At 39.1% G+C, this 20,095-nt stretch overlaps 1 protein-coding gene across 13 annotated transcripts in view; it reads right to left on the reverse strand.

Annotated features, from left to right (window-relative positions):
- LOC124119213 (protein mono-ADP-ribosyltransferase PARP15-like) overlaps window positions 1-20,095 on the reverse strand; it is a 162,804-nt gene that overhangs the window by 32,033 nt on the left and 110,676 nt on the right. For 11 of the 13 annotated variants that reach the window (XM_048387058.1, XM_048387057.1, XM_048387056.1 and 8 more), the window contains one exon: window positions 9,866-9,901. The exons of the other annotated variants lie outside the window; for them this stretch is intronic. In XM_048387058.1, the coding sequence (XP_048243015.1) occupies window positions 9,866-9,901 (36 nt within the window). The remainder of the gene's footprint in view (window positions 1-9,865; window positions 9,902-20,095) is intronic. 13 annotated transcript variants of the gene reach the window in all.

A 20,095-nucleotide genomic window follows, 5' to 3' on the forward strand; every position in this document is an offset into this window, starting at 1 on the left:
TCCAAATTCTGTCCTATTTGGCAAAATGAATAAAAAATATTAAAAACAAAGTGTGAAAAAAAATTACATTTGGAGAAGCTAGACAACTGTTTTAGTCTCATTCACCACCTCAAGCAACACTAAATTACTCTGCTGCTGTCGCAAAGCCAACTCGATGTTCATCTGTCTTGTGTCAGACAGAGTTGACATGGGTCAGATCTGATCGAATCGTGGCAACTGCTCCTGCCATCGAGCTTGGCAAATCTGATGCACAAACAACAGCACCACCTTCAACTTCTCAGACAGCGAGTCAGACTCCACCTGAATCAACAACAGCTGCAAGTGTCAATCTGTCGAAACGGGAAAGAAAATAGTTAGGTAAAAAACAATTACCCAGGAATCCCTCCCCTTTCAGAGGTACCTCTTCAAAACTCCTATGGTGTTCTGGACATGGAAGTAACACCATCGTCTGAGAATTCTGGTAGGAGTTCTTCTTCCTCACTTTCGCATGAGAGATCACCTATTGAACCACCATGATTCATTCGCCTAATATACTTCAATGGAATTGCAGAGGACTAAGACAGAATTTTAATGAGATAAAGAATTGTTAGTTCAAGATTAAAACTGTCAGCATTATGTCTCCAAGAGACATATCTTAAGCACACTGATAGGTTTGATCTAAGGCAGTACAACTGTCATCATTCATTTTCTCCTCCAGGTGATGAAGCGACTGGAGGCTCTACTATTTTAGTCAGAAAGAACGTCATTCACAGTCCTGTACATTTATATATACTAATCTTCAAGATGTTGCTATCCGCGTTACTTTGCACTTTGCATTTACTCTGTGCTCTTTGTATATCCCACCTTCATCTGCTCTTCGACAGTCTGATCTACAGAATCTATATGATCAGCTCCCTAAGCCCTGCATCATCATGGGCGATTTAAACGGGCATAACCCTCTATGGGGAAGTGCAAGTACAAATAACAAGGGGAAAGTCATTGAAGATTTTATTTCTGATAACAGTTTATGTCTATTAAATGATGATTCAAGCACCTACTTACATCCTGCTTACTGGAACCTATTCTGCCCTTGATCTGTCCCTCACAGATTTAAACATTTACAATGAATTTGAATGGTCTGTGCATGACGACCTATGTGGGAGTAATCACTTCCCTACTGTCTTAAATACTATAACACCTGATGATGACCCGCCTTCATCGCGGTCGATTTTTAGCAAGGCCAACTGGTCCTTGCACAGGACCAAAGAGCGTCCATTCCAATTTGGAATGAACGTTGGATTGCTTTGGAAAGATCGCTCATTCCAAACTTTCCAAAGCTTGGAAGGATCGATCTTTCCAGAAAATCCAAAATTGGATTGGCAACATTCCCAAACATATTTCCAACAGGAAATGTTTGGAATGACTTGAAATGGTTTGGAATTGTTTGGAATTGTTTGGAAATATGGTTAGAAGGAACAAGTTAAAATATGTTCGATTAGTAATTTGAACAATAAAAAGACTACGAATTATTTATTGAGTTTAAACTATATATAATAAATAATAAATTTGTCTCAAACATTCACTACTTGTCTGTCTAGCGAGGGGCTTTTACAGTTGCATTCTCCCAAAGGTGAGAGAGAGACCCGCACTTGACTCGACAAGACACTAATAGGTATCAAGATTAAGTATTCGGCTGGATGGCAGCTGCCATTTAATTACAAAACAGACAGTCGTCTAGACGGCTCACATGTAAGTGCGCCGACATGTGCCTAAGATCATAAAATGGACAATCTTTGGTAACATCTTATTTATTGTTGTCTCACGCCAGACCTGTGAATAATTCTGTTCATTGAACAATTGGAATTCAGGAAGTTATCAATAATTGTTTTACTTGACATAAGATAAGATAAGTTGTTTACAACATAATATTATGATGTCAGGACGTACTACAGTCAAAACCATATATTTTAAAATCAATTTAATGACAAACTATGATTTCCAAGTCCCGATTATCAAATCAATGAGGTATCAGTTTCACCACATGTGCACAGACCGCCTATACTTATATATATATATATATATATATATATTTCATAACTATTCTCCAGTTAAAGTCCTATCCTCTTATCAAAAAATCTGTGAAAGTGATCATCATTAACGAAACTCATTCTCATCAAAGAATACAGAACAAATGAAGAATCAGATGCATACATTTATTGCCATGCTTCATTCATCACGAAGTAGATTTAGATACATTTGTGAATAGCACCTAAACTGTGATAATGAATTTTACCATTGTCCACATAATATTATAAATATTAACCAAAATATGGATTTCCGAATATATAATTAAACGACTTCAACGTTGATATTTCAGACAAAAACAAAGTCTCCTGTCTTTTAACGTTCAGGGGAAAAGGGTTTGCTTTCACAATTGAACATTTGTTTTCACCAAAGGACAATCAAATCAAGCCAAAAACACGAAAAATACATATATATATGGTTAGCGACCGTCATTATACAGTGAGGGGGGGAATTCGTCTGCTCTAACTTCCTTCGGACCGCCTCCGTGGTCTTGTGGTAGAGCGTCCGCCCGGAGAGCGGAAGGTCCAGGGTTCGATCCCGGGCCGCGTCATACAAAAAGACGTTAAAAGATTGTACTTGTTGTTACCCTGTCTGGCGCTCGGCATTAAGGGGCTAAAACAAGGACTGGTCGGCTCGGAGTCAGTATACTGTGTCTGAGTGGGGTATTCATGTTAAACTGCGGCATGGTATCTCAGTGAGCTAGCACTATAAATCGGCATCAGTCCGGACTAGTACAAGCAGCCACACACACACATACACGTGCATGCACGTCGCTATATAAGTGCAATAATCTTGGACGCGACGTTAAACCCAATTTCACCTCACCTAACTTCCTTCACAAAAACATTCCAGCCCTTAATTACTGAGGCAGCTGTGACGTAGTAGCATTACATTCGCTGCGTTTGCAGCATATAAGATGTGTAATCTGTGGAGTGACTAAATTAATATTACGGCTGAAATCTTACTTGCATGGTTGTTTTAATAGAAAACTTACCGTTTAAAAACACAATTGTTCTTATATAATGTTTTTAGGTTTGGTTTATAAATACTAGAGAAGATTTTTTATACATATAAAACTGGTCGAAAATACAGCTGAACAATAGAAAAATCAAAATAGGAGTTGTGAATAGTGACAAATTTTAATTACATCACTGTGTCAATAATTATTGATTGATTCCGTCAAACAACAGTCAAAACAGGAAGTCGGCGCTGTCGGAGGCTCCAGGTAAATAAACATCGTGGTTTTATGACGGGAGATCAGACGAACCGTGAACCAGGGGCATGCGACGTAATTACACCTAAAGGTGGTAGAACCAGAGTATTGTCTCTTGGACTGGCTAATTGACCGTACAAATAATTGGTAAATATATTCGTTTTGACACCCGTGTTTCATGAGCATCCCGTCTCATCAGCAGAATACAGACAAATGAGGCCCCGTGAACAGCATGGATGCCGCCTTTCGGCCATAACAGTCAAGCTGCGATCTCGGAACTGCTCGCCCGATTGAATCCAATTGCAAGCGGAGACAAGATTACTTCCCTTACCCAAACATGATCGTTGCTCAGAAATGTTCAAATCTATCTTCAGTAAATCATGAAATTAATGCGAGCATGACATTTATGCGAAAAATGCGATCGTCAGTCCCTCTGATTAATTTAATATGTTTCATTTCATCGTGATAAAAAAGTTAGTCACTTTTAAGGTTACCACGTTGGAAATGGAAACGATCGTTAACAAAAACAACAAAATGTATTCTCTCATCACTCAGCCTAACAGTGATATAACTGCAAATTAAACAATCAAGTACGCTTAAGTATTACACATGGTGGGTGGAGGACCAGGGGCACTTTGAGTTTGACAGGTGTCATCATCTGGTCAAGTAACATCACGGTTTTTATATTCACGTTGATTGGACAGTCTAGACTGGCGCCAACTAATCATGACGGCGTCTTCAGAACAGAACAGAACTTTATTTCTCCCAGGTTTAGGCTTACGTGGATAACGGAAAATTTTGTTTTAGTGATAGCACATTTGTAATTCAATCTAATATACTTTCCTTGATTGGTTATATGGCTGCGGTCGTAGATCCGGATGTATCTAAATATGCTCAGTAAATACACAGTGTTTATTGTTATACTATCAGGATTAATAGATACAATTGAGTATTTTTTTCCTTGATCATAAAGTTAGTCACTACTTTCACATGTTCGATTTGTATGATTTGGGTTATGCTTAAATTGATAAAATAAGAAATCATTCCGTGTATATGTGTATTATATATTGTACCCCAATACGTAATTAAATTGTGTATAAATAAGGACACTAGGTTAATTACTGTAATTGATTATTTGATAAACATATTCACATTTAGTTGCATGATATGTCACAGAGGTAAAGCTAATTCATAACAACTAATTGTCCCATTTATTTGGCTTCTATCTTTTATATGAAACAAATGCTATAACATGGGGTGATAAACTCCATTGGCAATAGACGTAGCATAAAATTGTCCGCATGGACAGTCTACTCTGTTCCAGGTATGTTTTTTTCATTTTGTTAGCATTTAAATCGTTGCATTCCTGGCTCAATGATTTATTTGACGAAATCTTGTTCCCTGTTTTGAATTACCGTCAGATAGTTCCAGACCAATTATAAAATTTCCAGCCCTGTGTGTTGCGCATAATTCCGAGATAATTCGAAGTTCATATTCTTGTACGAACACTTATCAAAATTCATTTATACCTAGTACTATTATGTACATATGTATATTAGTTCAAATTTTAACAATGAGGCCCTCTATTCTCGAAACGGTCTTTGTTCTACGACAACTGTAAGTCGGTATGGGAAAACAAAATATTTGTTTAATTGTTCAAAGTTCATACTCAATGTCATATGGTTATAGACAAGGAAGATAAGAAATTACATATAAAGAGTAGCCACTTTAAATGACAGAAATTCTTTTAGTTAAATTTGCTCATGATTTGGTCTTTTCGTGGTAAATAGTGCCAAAATACTCTTAATTATTTACTTTCATGTCATTACTAATCTCACATAAGGTCAAAAGTTGTACAACGTTTAACAGATATGATTGTGACATGTTGTATCCAAACATTTCCAAAAAAATCCAAACAAATCCAAGCTTGGAAATATGACCTTGACAAAGTTTGGAATGGTCATATTTCCATTTGGAATGGTGGTATTTCCAAGTTTTGGACTGTTTGGAATGGATGATATTTTGTCCAGTGTTGTATGAAACTTTATGTGTTGATATATAACAACCTGACAACTTCATACATGTACCTGATGCCATCCATTTTTTTTCGAGTCAACTCAATGATATTGCTGACAAAACAATTCCTAAGTCCTCTGCAAATCCTCATATTCGTAAACCATGGTTTAACTGTGATTGCAAACAAGCAAGAAAGTGCAGGAATAAAGCGGGAAAATATTTTTCCACACATCCTACAGTTCACAACTTGAACACTGTTAAAATTACTAGTGCCAAGGCACAACGTGCTTATAAACAAAATAAGCGTCAATCTTGGAGGAACTATGTCTCCAAACTTAATTCAAGTACACCCATATCCAAAGTGTGGCAAACGTTCAAAATCTTCTGTACACCATCTAAAAGAAGGTGACAGATTAATAACTGATAAATTAAATATTGCAAATAAACTTGGCGAAACTCTTGCCAAAATTCTTCATCAACAAATTGTGTCCCTGAGTTTCAGAAATATCAGAAACAACAGGAAAAGAATAAAGTTAATTTTGATTCTAATAATGGTGAAGATTACATCAAAGTATTTTCATCGCATGAGCTACATACCGCCCTTGAGCAAGCTCATGATCCTGCAGCGGGTGATGATAATATCCATTATCAGTTACTGAAGCATTTGCCTGAATCATGTCTTGAGACACTTTTAAATATCTTTGACCAAACATGGACTTCAGGGAATTTTCCTCCTTCGTGGCATAATGCCATTGTAGTAGCCATACCAAGACCTGGTCGGGATCATACAGATCCCTCAAATTACCGTCCTATATCTTTAAGAAGTTGTGTTTGCAAAACCATGGAACGAATGGTGAATAATAGATTAGTATGGTCAAAAATGCTATTGTAAGCAAACAACATGTAGTGTCAGTTTTCTTCGATCTTGAGAAGGCCTACGACACTACCTGGAAGCATGGCATTCTAAAGGATTTACACGATTTTGGCTTGAGAGGTCGTTTACCTCATCACAATTTTTATAAGACAGACAATTTCAAGTCCGAGTGAGTTCCACCCTGCCTGACCATTTTAATCAGGTTTAGGGTGTCCCATAAGGAAGTATTTTGTCTGTTACCTTATTTATTATAAAAACAAATAGTCTTTCAAAGGTTTTAAGTGATTCAGTGGATGGATCACTTTTCGTAGATGACTTTAATGTTTCTTGCCGTGGAAAAATATGCATTCAATAGAGAGGCAGTTACAAATCTGTCTCAATAAAATTCATAAATGGTCCCTTGAAAATGGGTTTAAATTTTCTACATCCAAAACTAATTGTATACATTTCTGCAGAAAATATAAGCCGTATAATGACCCTGAACTGTTTTTAAATGGTACCCCTATTAAAGTTGTGAAAGAGGCCAAGTTCTTGGGACTTATTTTCGATAGCCATTTCACTTTTTTACAACATATTAAATACCTTAAAGCTAAATGCCTGAAGGCACATGATTTGTTGAAAGTCGTTTCTAATTCGAAGTGGGGAGGGGATCAGACAACACTCTTGCACTTGTACAGGTCCCTGATCCGTTCAAAACTTGATTACGGCTCCATCGTCTATGGAGCCTGCAAAAGTAACTTACAAAAACTAGATACTATCCATCATCAGGGCCTGAGGCTTTGCCTTGGAACATTTAGAACGTCTCCAATTCACAGTTTGTATGTAGAAGCGGATGAACCGTCTCTTAAACAACGCCGTTTGAAAATATATTTACAATATCTCACTAATTATATTCAAATCAGTCAAATCCCGCTTTTTATTGCGTCTTTAATCCCCTTAACCAAGATATTTACAATAAAAAATCATCTCTCGTTCCAACTATCGGAATAAGAATCCAGTCTGCCATGTTTGCTTCTAATATTAAATTGCACGATATTGCTCCCTCTCAACCGTTTTCATCAACTCCTTGGCAAATGGTAAGGCCAGAGATAGACCTCACATTAAACAAATTAAAGAAATCAGATACAAATCAACTAATTTACCAACAAGAATACAATCAATTAAGAAACAATTATGACACGTAAAATCTATATTTACTGATGGATCCAAGGATGGTGGTGCTGTTGCTAGTGCCACTGTCATTGGATTCAGGACAATATCTTCGCGATTACCAAATAACTGTTCCATCTTTACAGCAGAAGCAAACGCCATATTTACCGCACTAAAATATATCAAAAACCAATCTAACCATAAACAATTCATTATTTTTTCAGATTCCCTTTCGTGCCTTCAGGCGATTAAAAATATATCATGCATACATCCACTTTTTATCCAAATTCTTGAATTATTTAATGAGCTTGCTACTTGCCAATATGACATCGTCTTTTGTTGGTTACCAAGGTGAGGATCCTCCGTTTTGTATCCCTTGTGATGAAAGAATCACGGTCAAGCATGTCCTGCTTGACTGCATTGATTTTTCAATCACAAGGGATAGATATTTCAGTGTCAAAACAGTTAAGGACCTTTTTAATGATGTTAATTCTCATTTAATGTTAAGCTTTTTAAAAGAAATCGAACTTGTCCATAAATGTTGATGTACTGAATGTTTTCTTTTATAAATTGGTAGTGTTAAATAATAACTTAGATTGTTACTGGCTGTACCCTCGAGGGGGGTTGAAGTAGCGTAAAATTATTGTCCCCCTAAGAGGGTATGTAAGTCCCATATCATTCGAAGTATTTTCTGGATGCCAGGCTTTTAAACGTAGTTTTTTCGTAATTTTAATCTAAGGCTTAACTGGTACACTGTTGCCAGTGACTGAAGGGATGATATAAATCCTGCCGGGGTCCATGCAGGAAGCAAAGGTACTGTAAGTCCCCATGGTCCCCAGTATGGTGATCTCCCTTCAGTGGCTGACGATTTCTAGCATAATTTTATATTGTGTTGTTCATTAATGCGTACTATTTTTTAATATTCTCAACTAGTTTTAAATCAAATCTGTGATATTCTAGTTATTCTACTGCCCATCGTTGACAGCTTTTTATTTCCTCTGACATAATGGAACTGTAATTTGCATTAGTGCAAATATCACAGAGCCACACCACAATATATTCATCGAGACTGATATGTAGCCACGGTCGGTCTGCATTATTCATTTACTGGAGGATGATGTCTTGCCATTTTCCCGTCAGCACTTTAATTTGATCTTCCGTATGGATATAGTAATTAGTTTGCTATATATACGTGTTAAATCTTAAAACTATAAGCCTCATTTCTCTCTCCCCACATCTCTCTCCCCTATCCATCAAATGGTCGGTCCCTCATCAACCATGCCTTGTAACGATACATACATATTTCATCATACTAAATCCGAAGACAAAACTAGCGGTACTGATAGAACCTAGGGAAGGATACTCCATGCATACATGTTTATTTTAATTCCGTCAAATTTTCAACACATAATCAAGGTGAGTATGGCTCAATTCCATTTAAGCCTTAAGCCTTTAAGTATACTCACTCTTGGCATAGCTTGTTCTCGATTTGTTTTTCGTGAGGGCCAAACTGTATGAACGTCGGAGCTTGCGACGACGTTCATACAATGTTGGGCCCTCACTCTATGAAGGTTCATACTCCAATGAACTCACACAAAGTTAAAGTCAATTCTTATAATTATTTTATTACAATTTCTTACCTCAAAGGATGTAGGCCAAGATCTAAACACAATTTTATTTAGTACGTGGGACTTCATGTTTACACTGACATCCATACAACAACCAGCTTTATCGCGGAGTAAAATAGTTCCTCAAAACGAGAGGTGACATGGGCGTATGGATGCACAACTTGCTCTTCAGAAACATCTTCGGCAGCACATGTTTTACAAATTATATCCTCATTAGATGAGATAGGTCTGTAAAGAACTACCTCAGTAGGTTAGTCACAATGACAGTGCGTCGTAATACATTTACATCAAGTACAAGACGTCAAAATGGCCGACAAGATAAACGTGACGGGAGAGATTTCCGAAGTTGTTAATAAACCTGTGGCGGTTACATGTGTTAGTCATCATTGATCAACTGGCCGATCACGTGAAAGGTAAAAAAAGATGCGTCAAACAGACACAAAGATAAATTCATAGATTGCTGGAGACGGTCAATGTTTGCCTAGGCACGGATCGAGTCGAAACTACGATAGTTTAGATGTGCATTTCTTCGTTTGTTCATTAGGATGGGCCGTAGCGAGGATATTTGTGAACAATCATGCAGTCACGCTCTCTGACATTTCTCAATGTATACTGAAACGCTGAGACCAAGAATAAAGGTTAATATAAGGGAAAAGCCATATATCGTGTAAACTAAATTAAAAAATATTATGTTATAATGTATATAAGAAAGCAAGTGTGGTTTAACGCCACCTTCAGGCAATATAGTAGCTATATAAATGGGAGGAATTTGCACCATATCTTTTTTCGAGTGCATGACGAGCTGGTGTTCTAACAAGTAAGCTACCCAACTGTACCCAATTATACATATACCACCTGATAAAACACCTGAAATCATGTGTCATATAATAACATCAGACTTTCTAAAAAACGTATACTCACTCTTTGCACACGAATGTCTTGAAGAATTGCCTGAAACTGAGGGAATATTCATGTTATAATGCATTTAACGCCTCCTCTATAAAGACTACATCTGACGAGTCCTTGTTTTTATCACTTAATGCAGAGTGCAGAGAAACACCAAGTACCATCTTTTGGTATGACCTGTACGAGGATCGAGCAACCGACTTTCAACTCTCGGGGAAGACGCTCTATTCACTACACCACGGAGGAGGTGTGGTAACTAACACTACATCATTCGTAGAATGTGAAAAATTGAGCAGTTGTTCTGATTAATTTGGATCCAACATAATTTTCATTTCGCCAAGTCCAATGGAACGTTTTTCAAATTTGGAATTTAGAAAAAAAAAACATTTAACGATTTCAACAAATCAGGTTGCATCACAGATTTCCATTCGTTTAACAACATATGAAAGTTAAACCGACCCAAGAAAGCATACTTTAATGAAATAAATACAAACTATTTAATTGATGGAAGACATCTGGGCACACTTTATTGCTGGTTATAAATACAATATAAGACAAATGAAAGTACCCCAATGAAATGCAACCAATGGTCACCTCCCTAAAGTAAAGCCCACATTCCACCATGTGGGTGGTCAGCAGTACCGGTAGCTGTCAAGCCTCCAGCCAACAAAAACCATTGACATGAGAGGAGGGAGTGAGTGAGTATGGTTTTAGCAATATTCCAGCATATCACGGCGGGGGACACCAGACATGGGCTTCACACATTGTACCCATGACAGGAATCGAACCCGGGTTTTCGGCCTGACAAACGAACGCTATAACCACTAGGCTACCCGACCGACCCTGACATGAGAGGAATAATAGAGAGGGGCACCATCATCGACCACTCGGCCAAACACGCACGCACGCCTATTAGACTTTCGTCATCTTACTCATGATGAAACATTAGGGTTTCTATGCAATCTTTGTCTTGTTTCAGTTATTAGTCATAGACTAAATGTGGCATAGTGATGTTGATCCCGGCAGCCCTGAAAGAAGAAAAAAACACAAACCTCAGAAATATGCTAGATTAAAAAAAATAAACAACACTCCCAAATATGCTGACAAAGCATTTTAACTAATGGTTTAAAAAATGAGGGAAGGGAGGGAACTTAACGCAATGGAAAACAGCGTCGTTTTGCCTCGCCTGACTCATATCGTGATGCACCAAGCAATACTTATAGAAAGTAGTTTCCCTTTGACCACGAAGTAATACGTTAATGGTTTCAAATTATTTTCTCTGCAGATGCAATTTGATAAAATGTATTACCAACATTTGAAAATTTAACAAACCAAAGGAAAGCATACTTTGATGAAATAAATACAAACTATTGAATTGTTGGAAGACATCTGGGCACAGTTTATTGCTGATTGTGAATACAAAATATATAATATTTTGACCTCCCTTTAGTTAAGCCCACATTACACTTTCTGGTGGTTACCAGTACCGATAGCTGTCAAGCGTCCAGCCTACTAAACCAATGACATAAGAGGAATAATAGCAAGGGTCACCATCACCGTCAACTATTCCATTCAGCCAAACTCCTGCATACATATTAAATATCAAATATGAGCCCTCTATGCACCTTCCCTTTAACAAATGTACCATGCAAATTAGACCGGCAGCCCAGAGCACTTTGGTCAAACGAACAAGGTACCAATAACCGAACACTGGAACATTTACTGTGTAACCCAACATATTCATATATGGATGTCTGCCGGGGAGCCCCTGCTGCGTGTGGCCCCTGGCCCCCCAAAAGAAGGGGCCATTCAAGGGCTGGATCAAACATTGGAGGTACCACATGAAAGTAAGTGTAAATGAACTGGTTCATCTCACAGAGTACAGAATGGGCCACGCCAGACAAATCTTCCTTTGCATAAGGCCTGGCAGACACCCCCAGAGAGGGTCCCAAAATTTGGGCTGGGTTAAACAATGGAGGTACCACATGAAATCAACATAAAATGAACTATTACACTCTACTAAGCATAAAATACCCATTGCCAGACAAATCGTCTGCTGCATAAGGCCTGCGAAACACCCCAAATGTTGACCCTTAATGCACTCAGTGGTAAAATTTGACTAGAGTATACATTCAAAGTACCAGATGAAAGTAAGTTTAGATGAACGGGTACATGTTACTGAGTACAACACGGCCCATACCTGACATACTTATTGCACAATACCCATTGCCAGACAAATCATCTTCTGCATAAAGAGTGAGTGAGTGAGTTAAGATTTAACGTCACATCGGCAGTATTTCAGCCATATCGTGACGAGAACTACATTAATAAGACATATATGGAGACGAAATAAAAACCTGTCAACGATGGACAGTACAATAACTAGTATATCACAGTTTTGATTTAAAACTAGTTGAGAATATTAAAAGTTAATAAGTATTAGAGAACAGCACAATATAAAAATGGGCTAGAGATCGTCAGTCACTGAAGGGTGATCACCATACTAGGGACCATGGGGACTTATAGTACCTTAGCTTCCTGCATGGACCCCGGCAGGATCTTCTGCATAAGGCCCGCCAGACACCCACAAACAGTTGACCTCAGGTATACACGGATAAATTGGTCTGGAATATATATCGATTGTACCACATTAAGGTACGTTTGAATGAACAGGTTCATATCACAGAGTACAGAATGGGCCACACCAGACAAATCTTCCTCTGCATAAGGCTTAAACATTGGAGGTATCACATGGAACCAACAAAAAATGAACTATTACACTCTACTTATTACAAAATACCCGTTGCCAGACAAATCCTCTTCTGCATAAGGCCCGCCAGACACACCCTCACCCCACCCCACACAGTTGACCCTCTGTAATCCCAGTGTGCATAATGAAACATTGGACATCAGCTCTGAGAGTCAACAGATGGTCAAATTTATGTTTTGTTCTTAAAGATGGAAGGATTTTATTGAGATTAATATCACGTATTTATAAATTCCGGTCTCTGAATACTAGTATTGATATCATAGATTAGGCCTATCGTTGAAATGTAATGAAAATGGCATGAATCTGAATCTTGTGAATATATATCTGATCAGCTATGAAGTCCTCAAAGCCTGCTACAGCCTGATAGCTTGGCTACGGATTCCTACAAGCCCGATAGGCATTTGATGCTATGTGCCATGATTTTTATATACTGAACAACAAAAGTTCCTGTGACATTGAATAAAATTTAATGCAAAGTTATGTTTTTACCAAATCTGAAACAATTTCGGCTTGACACAGATAAAAGACTCCTGTAAGTGTTCAAATGGTTTTAATTTGTCATACTGATTTCGGAAAATGCGTGATTTCATTATAAAAAAAACATGTACATGCCAAAGTGTCAATTTACAAATCAATAGCGTGTGTGTCCGCCTCTGGTTGCGATGCAAGCAACACATCTTCGTCTCATGGAATTGACCAGGCGTCGCACAAAGTTCTGTGGGATATCTGTCCATATCTGCTGGAGCATGTTTCGAAGTTCCTGGAGGTTCTGTGGAACACGTGGTTGACGTCGAAGGCGCCGATCCATCTCATCCCACATGTGCTCGATTGCTGATAGATCAGGGGAGCGAGCCGGCCAGGGGATGACATTCACGTTGTTTTTGTTGAAGAGATCCTGAACAAGTCGAGCAATATGAGGCCGGGCGTTGTCATGTTGAAAGGTAATGCCTGGGCCATGACGACGCAAAAACGGTAGAACAACAGGGCCGATGATCTCGTCGCGGTAGCGCTGTCCATTGAAAGCACAGCCACAATTTCATGTTTCACAACATTACCCCAAAGAAGATACACTTCAACAGATACACACTGATTGATTCCTTTCCGCTTCCTGTCCATCGCTTCACCAGAATCATCCCCTTTCCGTGCCCACCTTGATAAAATCTCAGGCCACACGATGATAGTAAGAGCAATAGCTAATTCAGTTACTTTAGGTCTGTGACGAAGATGTCTTACTTGTTCTTGACAACATAACCAAGTCATTTGAGCCTTAATGTATTAACAACGTTGTTGGCGGTTCTATGACTTTCATCTTCTGCCTAATGAACGGACCCCAAGATTTAGTTGTATCAGAGTTGATGCACATCAAGTTGCCGCCCCAATCCGTAAGGAATGTGACTTGTACGCATCAGAGCTTAGATCAATGAAGCTTCTTCAGGAGTGCTGTAAATTGGCTATCTGTTGACACATGAACCATCTGCATGAAAGAATGATTTAGATATGTTGGTTACTTTGCTTCTGTCGGTTAAATACTCCAACATGGCCTTGATGGGACCCACTCGCCCGTCCTGTTGCGAGTTGATGATCAACGTACAGGATAGACCGTTCGGATCCATTTTGGAATGCCTAACACTTAATGTAAGCTGCTTCCAATGCAGCATTATGTCCTGCGTCAGAAGTCCCATACTCCGGTTATGCCCAGCAACCTGTGCTTTTAATGCCTTGGGGTAAGCTTTCCTGGTGTTGAAAGACAAAGAATCTAGTAACCTATGAGCTTCATCTTCCATATCCTCGAGTGGTGTGGAATCAGAGACGAGCCGTTTTCGGCGTCTGGTGCCTCCGAACCTCTGAAATTATGATCTGGATTAGCTGTCTGCATTCATATGCCCTGGACTATGCGAGCCCTAACTAAGCAGGTTTTTTTTAGGCACTGCATGATGAATAATCTTACCAACACACTTGAAAGTGAGCCTGTAGAGCACATCGACCATTGCCTGGTTATCGGATTTAAATATAACTTTATTGTTCTTCAGAAATTTACACCATATAAAAACTGACACCATGACAGGAAAGAATTCCCAAAATGTGAAGTCCGTTATGTAACCAGCCTCGTGCCATTCTGACGTCCATTAACCATTTCAGTAAAATGTAACATTTTTTTACATTTGTATACTTATCCTGCATAACCACACCCTTAACACATTTGCAGCTGCTTTTTGACAGAAAGACGGAGCTGTGAGAGGTCTAGCTGCAGAAGACGTTGTACCTTTACACAGCTGGCTTGTGATCTGGAAATGGTGACCTCACATAAGAGCACATTACTGCTTAGAACGTTACATCTGAAGATTTTGTGGGGAGCTACTACTGTAACGGAAGGGCATTTAGACCAAATAATGCAGAAATAGGTATACAAATGTAAAACATATTTAGATTTTTTAACTTGTCCTTCATAACTCCTTAATGCATCTTTATCAGACGGTACGGCAGGTGGGCATACCTTCAGATGTACTGGGCAACAACCAAGAGATCAAATCTGTTGACGACCTCCACGTCCTCTAGGGCTACGTCTCTCCGGTAGTGGCTGTGCTGTGGCGAGCCATGGTCGAGGCATTCCCTCTTGTCTCGTGAGGGATATTGGCCCTGGGGGATCCACGCCAGCAGTCTTGTAAGCCTGCAAAATGGTTTAAGATTGGTCTGGCAGCCCTGGGAGTTGATTCGTGGCAATGAAATTACATCACAGCCCAAGATGAACGCCACTCTGCGCCCTGCTCTCAAATTAGACAAGGATGTGCTCAAATGCATGTAGTTCGTTCACCTAGTAACCAGAGCCAAGAGGAAGACTAACGTCTTGGTGAGGCCCTTTGCAGATATAGCAGGCGCGATCAAAGTCAGAGTGAGCCTCTTGGGTGCCCAGATCTTCTGCACCACCTTAAGAAGAAGTACTGGTGGCCAAAAAGCATACACTCTTAGACCTCCTAAAGTGATGCTGAATACCTCCACCGCCAAGGGGAGACATAAGTTGAGATCCGGTCCTTCTGGCAGGATGCGAAGAGGTCAATGTTGGGATGACCTAGGTGCTGACATAGGAGTAGAAACACCTCGGGAAGGAGCTGCCCTTCCTCCTCTAGAGAGCGCGTCTGCAGAACATTCTTACATCCTGGAATGTGCTGGACCAAAAAGTGTAGACCAAGCCAATCTACCAGATGGAATGTCCAGATCTTCAGTCGAAGGAGTGAGTGAGAGTGTGTCGTCCCCTGTTAGCGTATACATCAAACCACTGAAATAATGTTGTTGGTCGAAAAAGCAAGTTGAGTGTACCGGAGGTGCTCCTGCCAGTGTGATATCGACGATATGAGCACTTCCAAATTGAGGTTGTTGATGTGCCAGGTGAGCTGTGCGCCGGACCACAGCCCTGTAAACAAGCATTTACGAACAGGAGACATCACCTACAGTGAGGAGGTATAGCAACAATTAGGCAATGGTCCTGACGTTGTATGTAAGAACTGTTGGGTCGGACCCTGGTGTAGGTGACCTCTGTTCGTCAAACCCTGGACTGAAGTGAGCAATCTTATGAGCACTTGTCACTGATCACTGACAAAGTGTAAGGAAAGAGTTTAGAAGATTTAGATCAGGCTGTCTACGAGACTGATCATGTCAGGCCTTGACGATGCGTGTAAAGTTGTGTCTATCTGCCAACGAATGCCAGACCCCATGAAGACTAACAAAATGTGCTCCCCTACCGAACGAGGCATCATCGTAACAGTCGTTGGAAATCAAGGCTGTATCCAGTGGACAAAGCTGAATATAAACCTATAACTTTGGTCTGAAAGATCATACTGTAAGAAGTAAGGTGATTATTTCCATTCTCATATAAACGCTCCCGTTGTTATATAGAGGTGATGATGATGGGAGGTGCCTCATTACTCCCCATGTGCAATCTTGACACAGAGGGTGAGGATCCAAATCTCATTAAAATCAGATCTTAGTTCTCGCTATCGCTCAACAAAGATATGAGGACTTCCCATTACGGGTCACGTCGGAGACACCTTTCATACGACCAATCAAAACGTCGCTTACGCAATCATGAAAGTTACACAACAATGTGTTTTCTAATCATGCAACCTCATAAAACGTTAACACAGGGTATTCCGAACAACAGTTACGGCCCCTACGACTGAGGAGGCGTTGCATAGTATGTTGGAAGCAGTGCCAGACAATCGCAGCCATATATTTGTCATTCCAGAATGTTCGTTTGTTCAGTTTTCACAAGTTTAATTGAGGACTGTCAACCTATTTTTCAAGCGTAGTCAGAAATGGAAGTCGCCAGGTTGAAACGAGTGCCGTAATACTCGAACAAGCTGCTTTCTAATTTGCTGATGTCGACTTCTTGTTAATTAGTTGTTTCAAAGGGCGGTCAAAGTTCCCAAAAGGTGACCCGTAATGTGCTGTCCTCACATCTTTGTTTAGGGGCAGCAAGAACTTTGATCTGATTTTAATGAGATTGGTGAGGATCCCTGCCGAACTTGCTTCTGTGACAAACAATACGAGGCTTAAATCTGTAAATTAAGCAAAGACATCTTCACAAACGTGCAATCACAACACGGCACGAAAGTTAATTTGTAACTAAAAAATTCATTCGTTTATAGGAGGGTGTAAAAGAACACTTAAAGCGTACACATAGATATAGGTAATAAAGTAGAATGAATAACAAATACAAAAGAAAAGAATGCACAACTCATAACAGGAGTATGTTGCCACATGGCGAGTTAAAAAAAGTGGAATGGAACAATAATACACAATGACAAAAAGCACCAAAAAACAAGCGGGAATTTAATACAAATTACATATAGATAAGACCAAAAAGGCACAAACAATAAACACCAACACAATAGCACAATAGCAAGTGGAAACGAAATATAAATAAGAAGGAAAGTATGCTGGAAAACTTCAGAGGCGTTATTTCACAACAACACATCTATCCCTGTTGACTGACAAATCAGTTATGTGCTCTCATGTGACGTAACTACTTCCAGGCCACGTGGCAGCTGTGTGAGGGTATTTCTACATCACTGGTTGGAACAACTTCTCCTGCAGCTGTGAAAAAACAGCAGTGAATGGATTAAGGAGCAATGGAGGATAAGCTAAAACATTGACCATTTCCCAAACCCATACAATCTGAAACTCCCAGCCTCTCTCAGTGTATTTTTTTAAATGTCTCTTCCTTGCCACAACCTGTTCAAAAACATGGTCACACCATTGTGCTCCTATAAGAAATGCAGCCTGCTCTCAAATCGTCTTTCACTCCTCCAGTCAGCCGTATCCTGTTATGGGGTAATCTGCAGGCCAACTTCCAAGCAGTTCGCAATTCACTGGACTCCCCTTGTTATTGTTATGCCTTTAGTGAGTGAGTGAGTTAGTATTTAACGTCACATCGGCAGTATTGCAGCCATATCGTGACGAGAGAAAATTTGATTTTAATAATATATATGTAAACTGTATAAAATTCTGTCGACGAAGGACAGTAAAACAACTAGATTATCACAGATAAATGTTTAAAACTAGTACAGAACCATAAAATATGACAATTCATAACATTACAATAGATAAAATTGGGCTATATATCACCAGCAACTAAAGTGAGGTCACCATATTGAGGACCATGGGGACTTACAGTACCTTTGCTACCTGCATGGACCCCAGCAGGATTTACACCATCCCTCTAGTCACTGGCGACCATTGACAGGGTTTAGCCGGAGATTTAAAACCAACAAATATACTACGATTAAAACACTTGCAGATATAAAATTACTTTGATTTATGTGGGCTTACATATCCTCTCAGGGGGACAATAATTTTACGCTACTTCAACCCCCTTCGAGGATACAGCCACTAACAATCTCCGTTAATTATCATATACTACCAATTTATAAAATATATATCTTTGTACATCAAAATTTATGAAGTAATTCTATATCCTTTAAAAAACCGATAATTAAATGAGCATGTACTTGATTAAAAAGATCCTTTATAGATGACACTTTGAAATATTTATCCCTTGTGATGGAAAAATCAATACAGTCAAGCATGACATGCCTGACAGTGATTCTTTCATCACAAGGGATGCAGAACGGAGTTATTCCTTTAGTGGCAGAGTCTCTGATTGCTGGAAGTGTTGGGGCACTGATGGATGTTGCTTGTGTCAAGGGTCTGTACTGCCCCTCCCCCGCCCCCCTCCCAATGGCAACGCCTGATCCACCATACGACCTTGACATATATGCAGGGGTCATGCACATCAAACACAGCTCCTGGTGTAACACTGCCCATGACATACGGAACTGCTCATCGTCTTTACACCAGCCTAATCCATAATGTCGACATGCCCGACTCCTGACAATATCTAAATACTTTTGTGGATAGCGCTCGAGATAAATCCTGGCAAATATCAAGACCAGAGTAGTTCATTCCTCAATATTCTCTGGTTTGGTATGCTCTTTTTCATCAATTGCATACTTGATTATTTGATAAACATATTCACATTTAGTTGCGTGATATGTCACAGAGGTAAAGCTAATTCATAACAACTAATTGTCCCATTTATTTGGCTTCTATCTTTTATATGAAACAAATGCTATAACATGGGGTGATAAACTCCATTGGCAATAGACGTAGCATATAATTGTCCGCATGGACAGTCTACTCTGTTCCAGATATGTTTTTTTTCATTTTGTTAGCATTTAAATCGTTGCATTCCTGGCTCAATGATTTATTTGACGAAATCTTGCTCCCTGTTTTGAATTACCGTCAGATAGTTCCAGACCAATTATAAAATTTCCAGCCCTGTGTGTTGCGCATAATTCCGAGATAATTCGAAGTTCATATTCTTGTACGAACACTTATCAAAATTCATTTATACCTAGTACTATTATGTACATATGTATATTAGTTCAAATTATAATAATGAGGCCCTCTATTCTCGAAACGGTCTTTGTTCTACGACAACTGTAAGTCGGTATGGGAAAACAAAATATTTGTTTAATTGTTCAAAGTTCATACTCAATGTCATATGGTTATAGACAAGGAAGATAAGAAATTACATATAAAGAGTAGGCACTTTAAATGACAGAAATTCTTTTAGTTAAATTTGCTCATGATTTGGTCTTTTCGTGGTAAATAGTGCCAAAATACTCTTAATTATTTACTTTCATGTCATTACTAATCTCACATAAGGTCAAAAGTTGTACAACGTTTAACAGATATGATTGTGACATGTTGTATCCAAACATTTCCAAAAAATCCAAAAAAATCCAAACAAATCCAAGCTTGGAAATATGACCTTGACAAGTTTTGGAATGGTCATATTTCCATTTCGAATGGTGGTATTTCCAAGTTTTGGATTGTTTGGAATGGATGATATTTTGTCCAGTGTTATATGAAACTTTATGTGTTGATATATAACAACCTGACAACTTCATACATGT

This window comes from Haliotis rufescens, unplaced genomic scaffold, assembly GCF_023055435.1.
Source record: "Haliotis rufescens isolate VD_foot unplaced genomic scaffold, xgHalRufe1.0.p SCAF_64, whole genome shotgun sequence".
Classification (NCBI taxonomy): domain Eukaryota; kingdom Metazoa; phylum Mollusca; class Gastropoda; order Lepetellida; family Haliotidae; genus Haliotis; species Haliotis rufescens.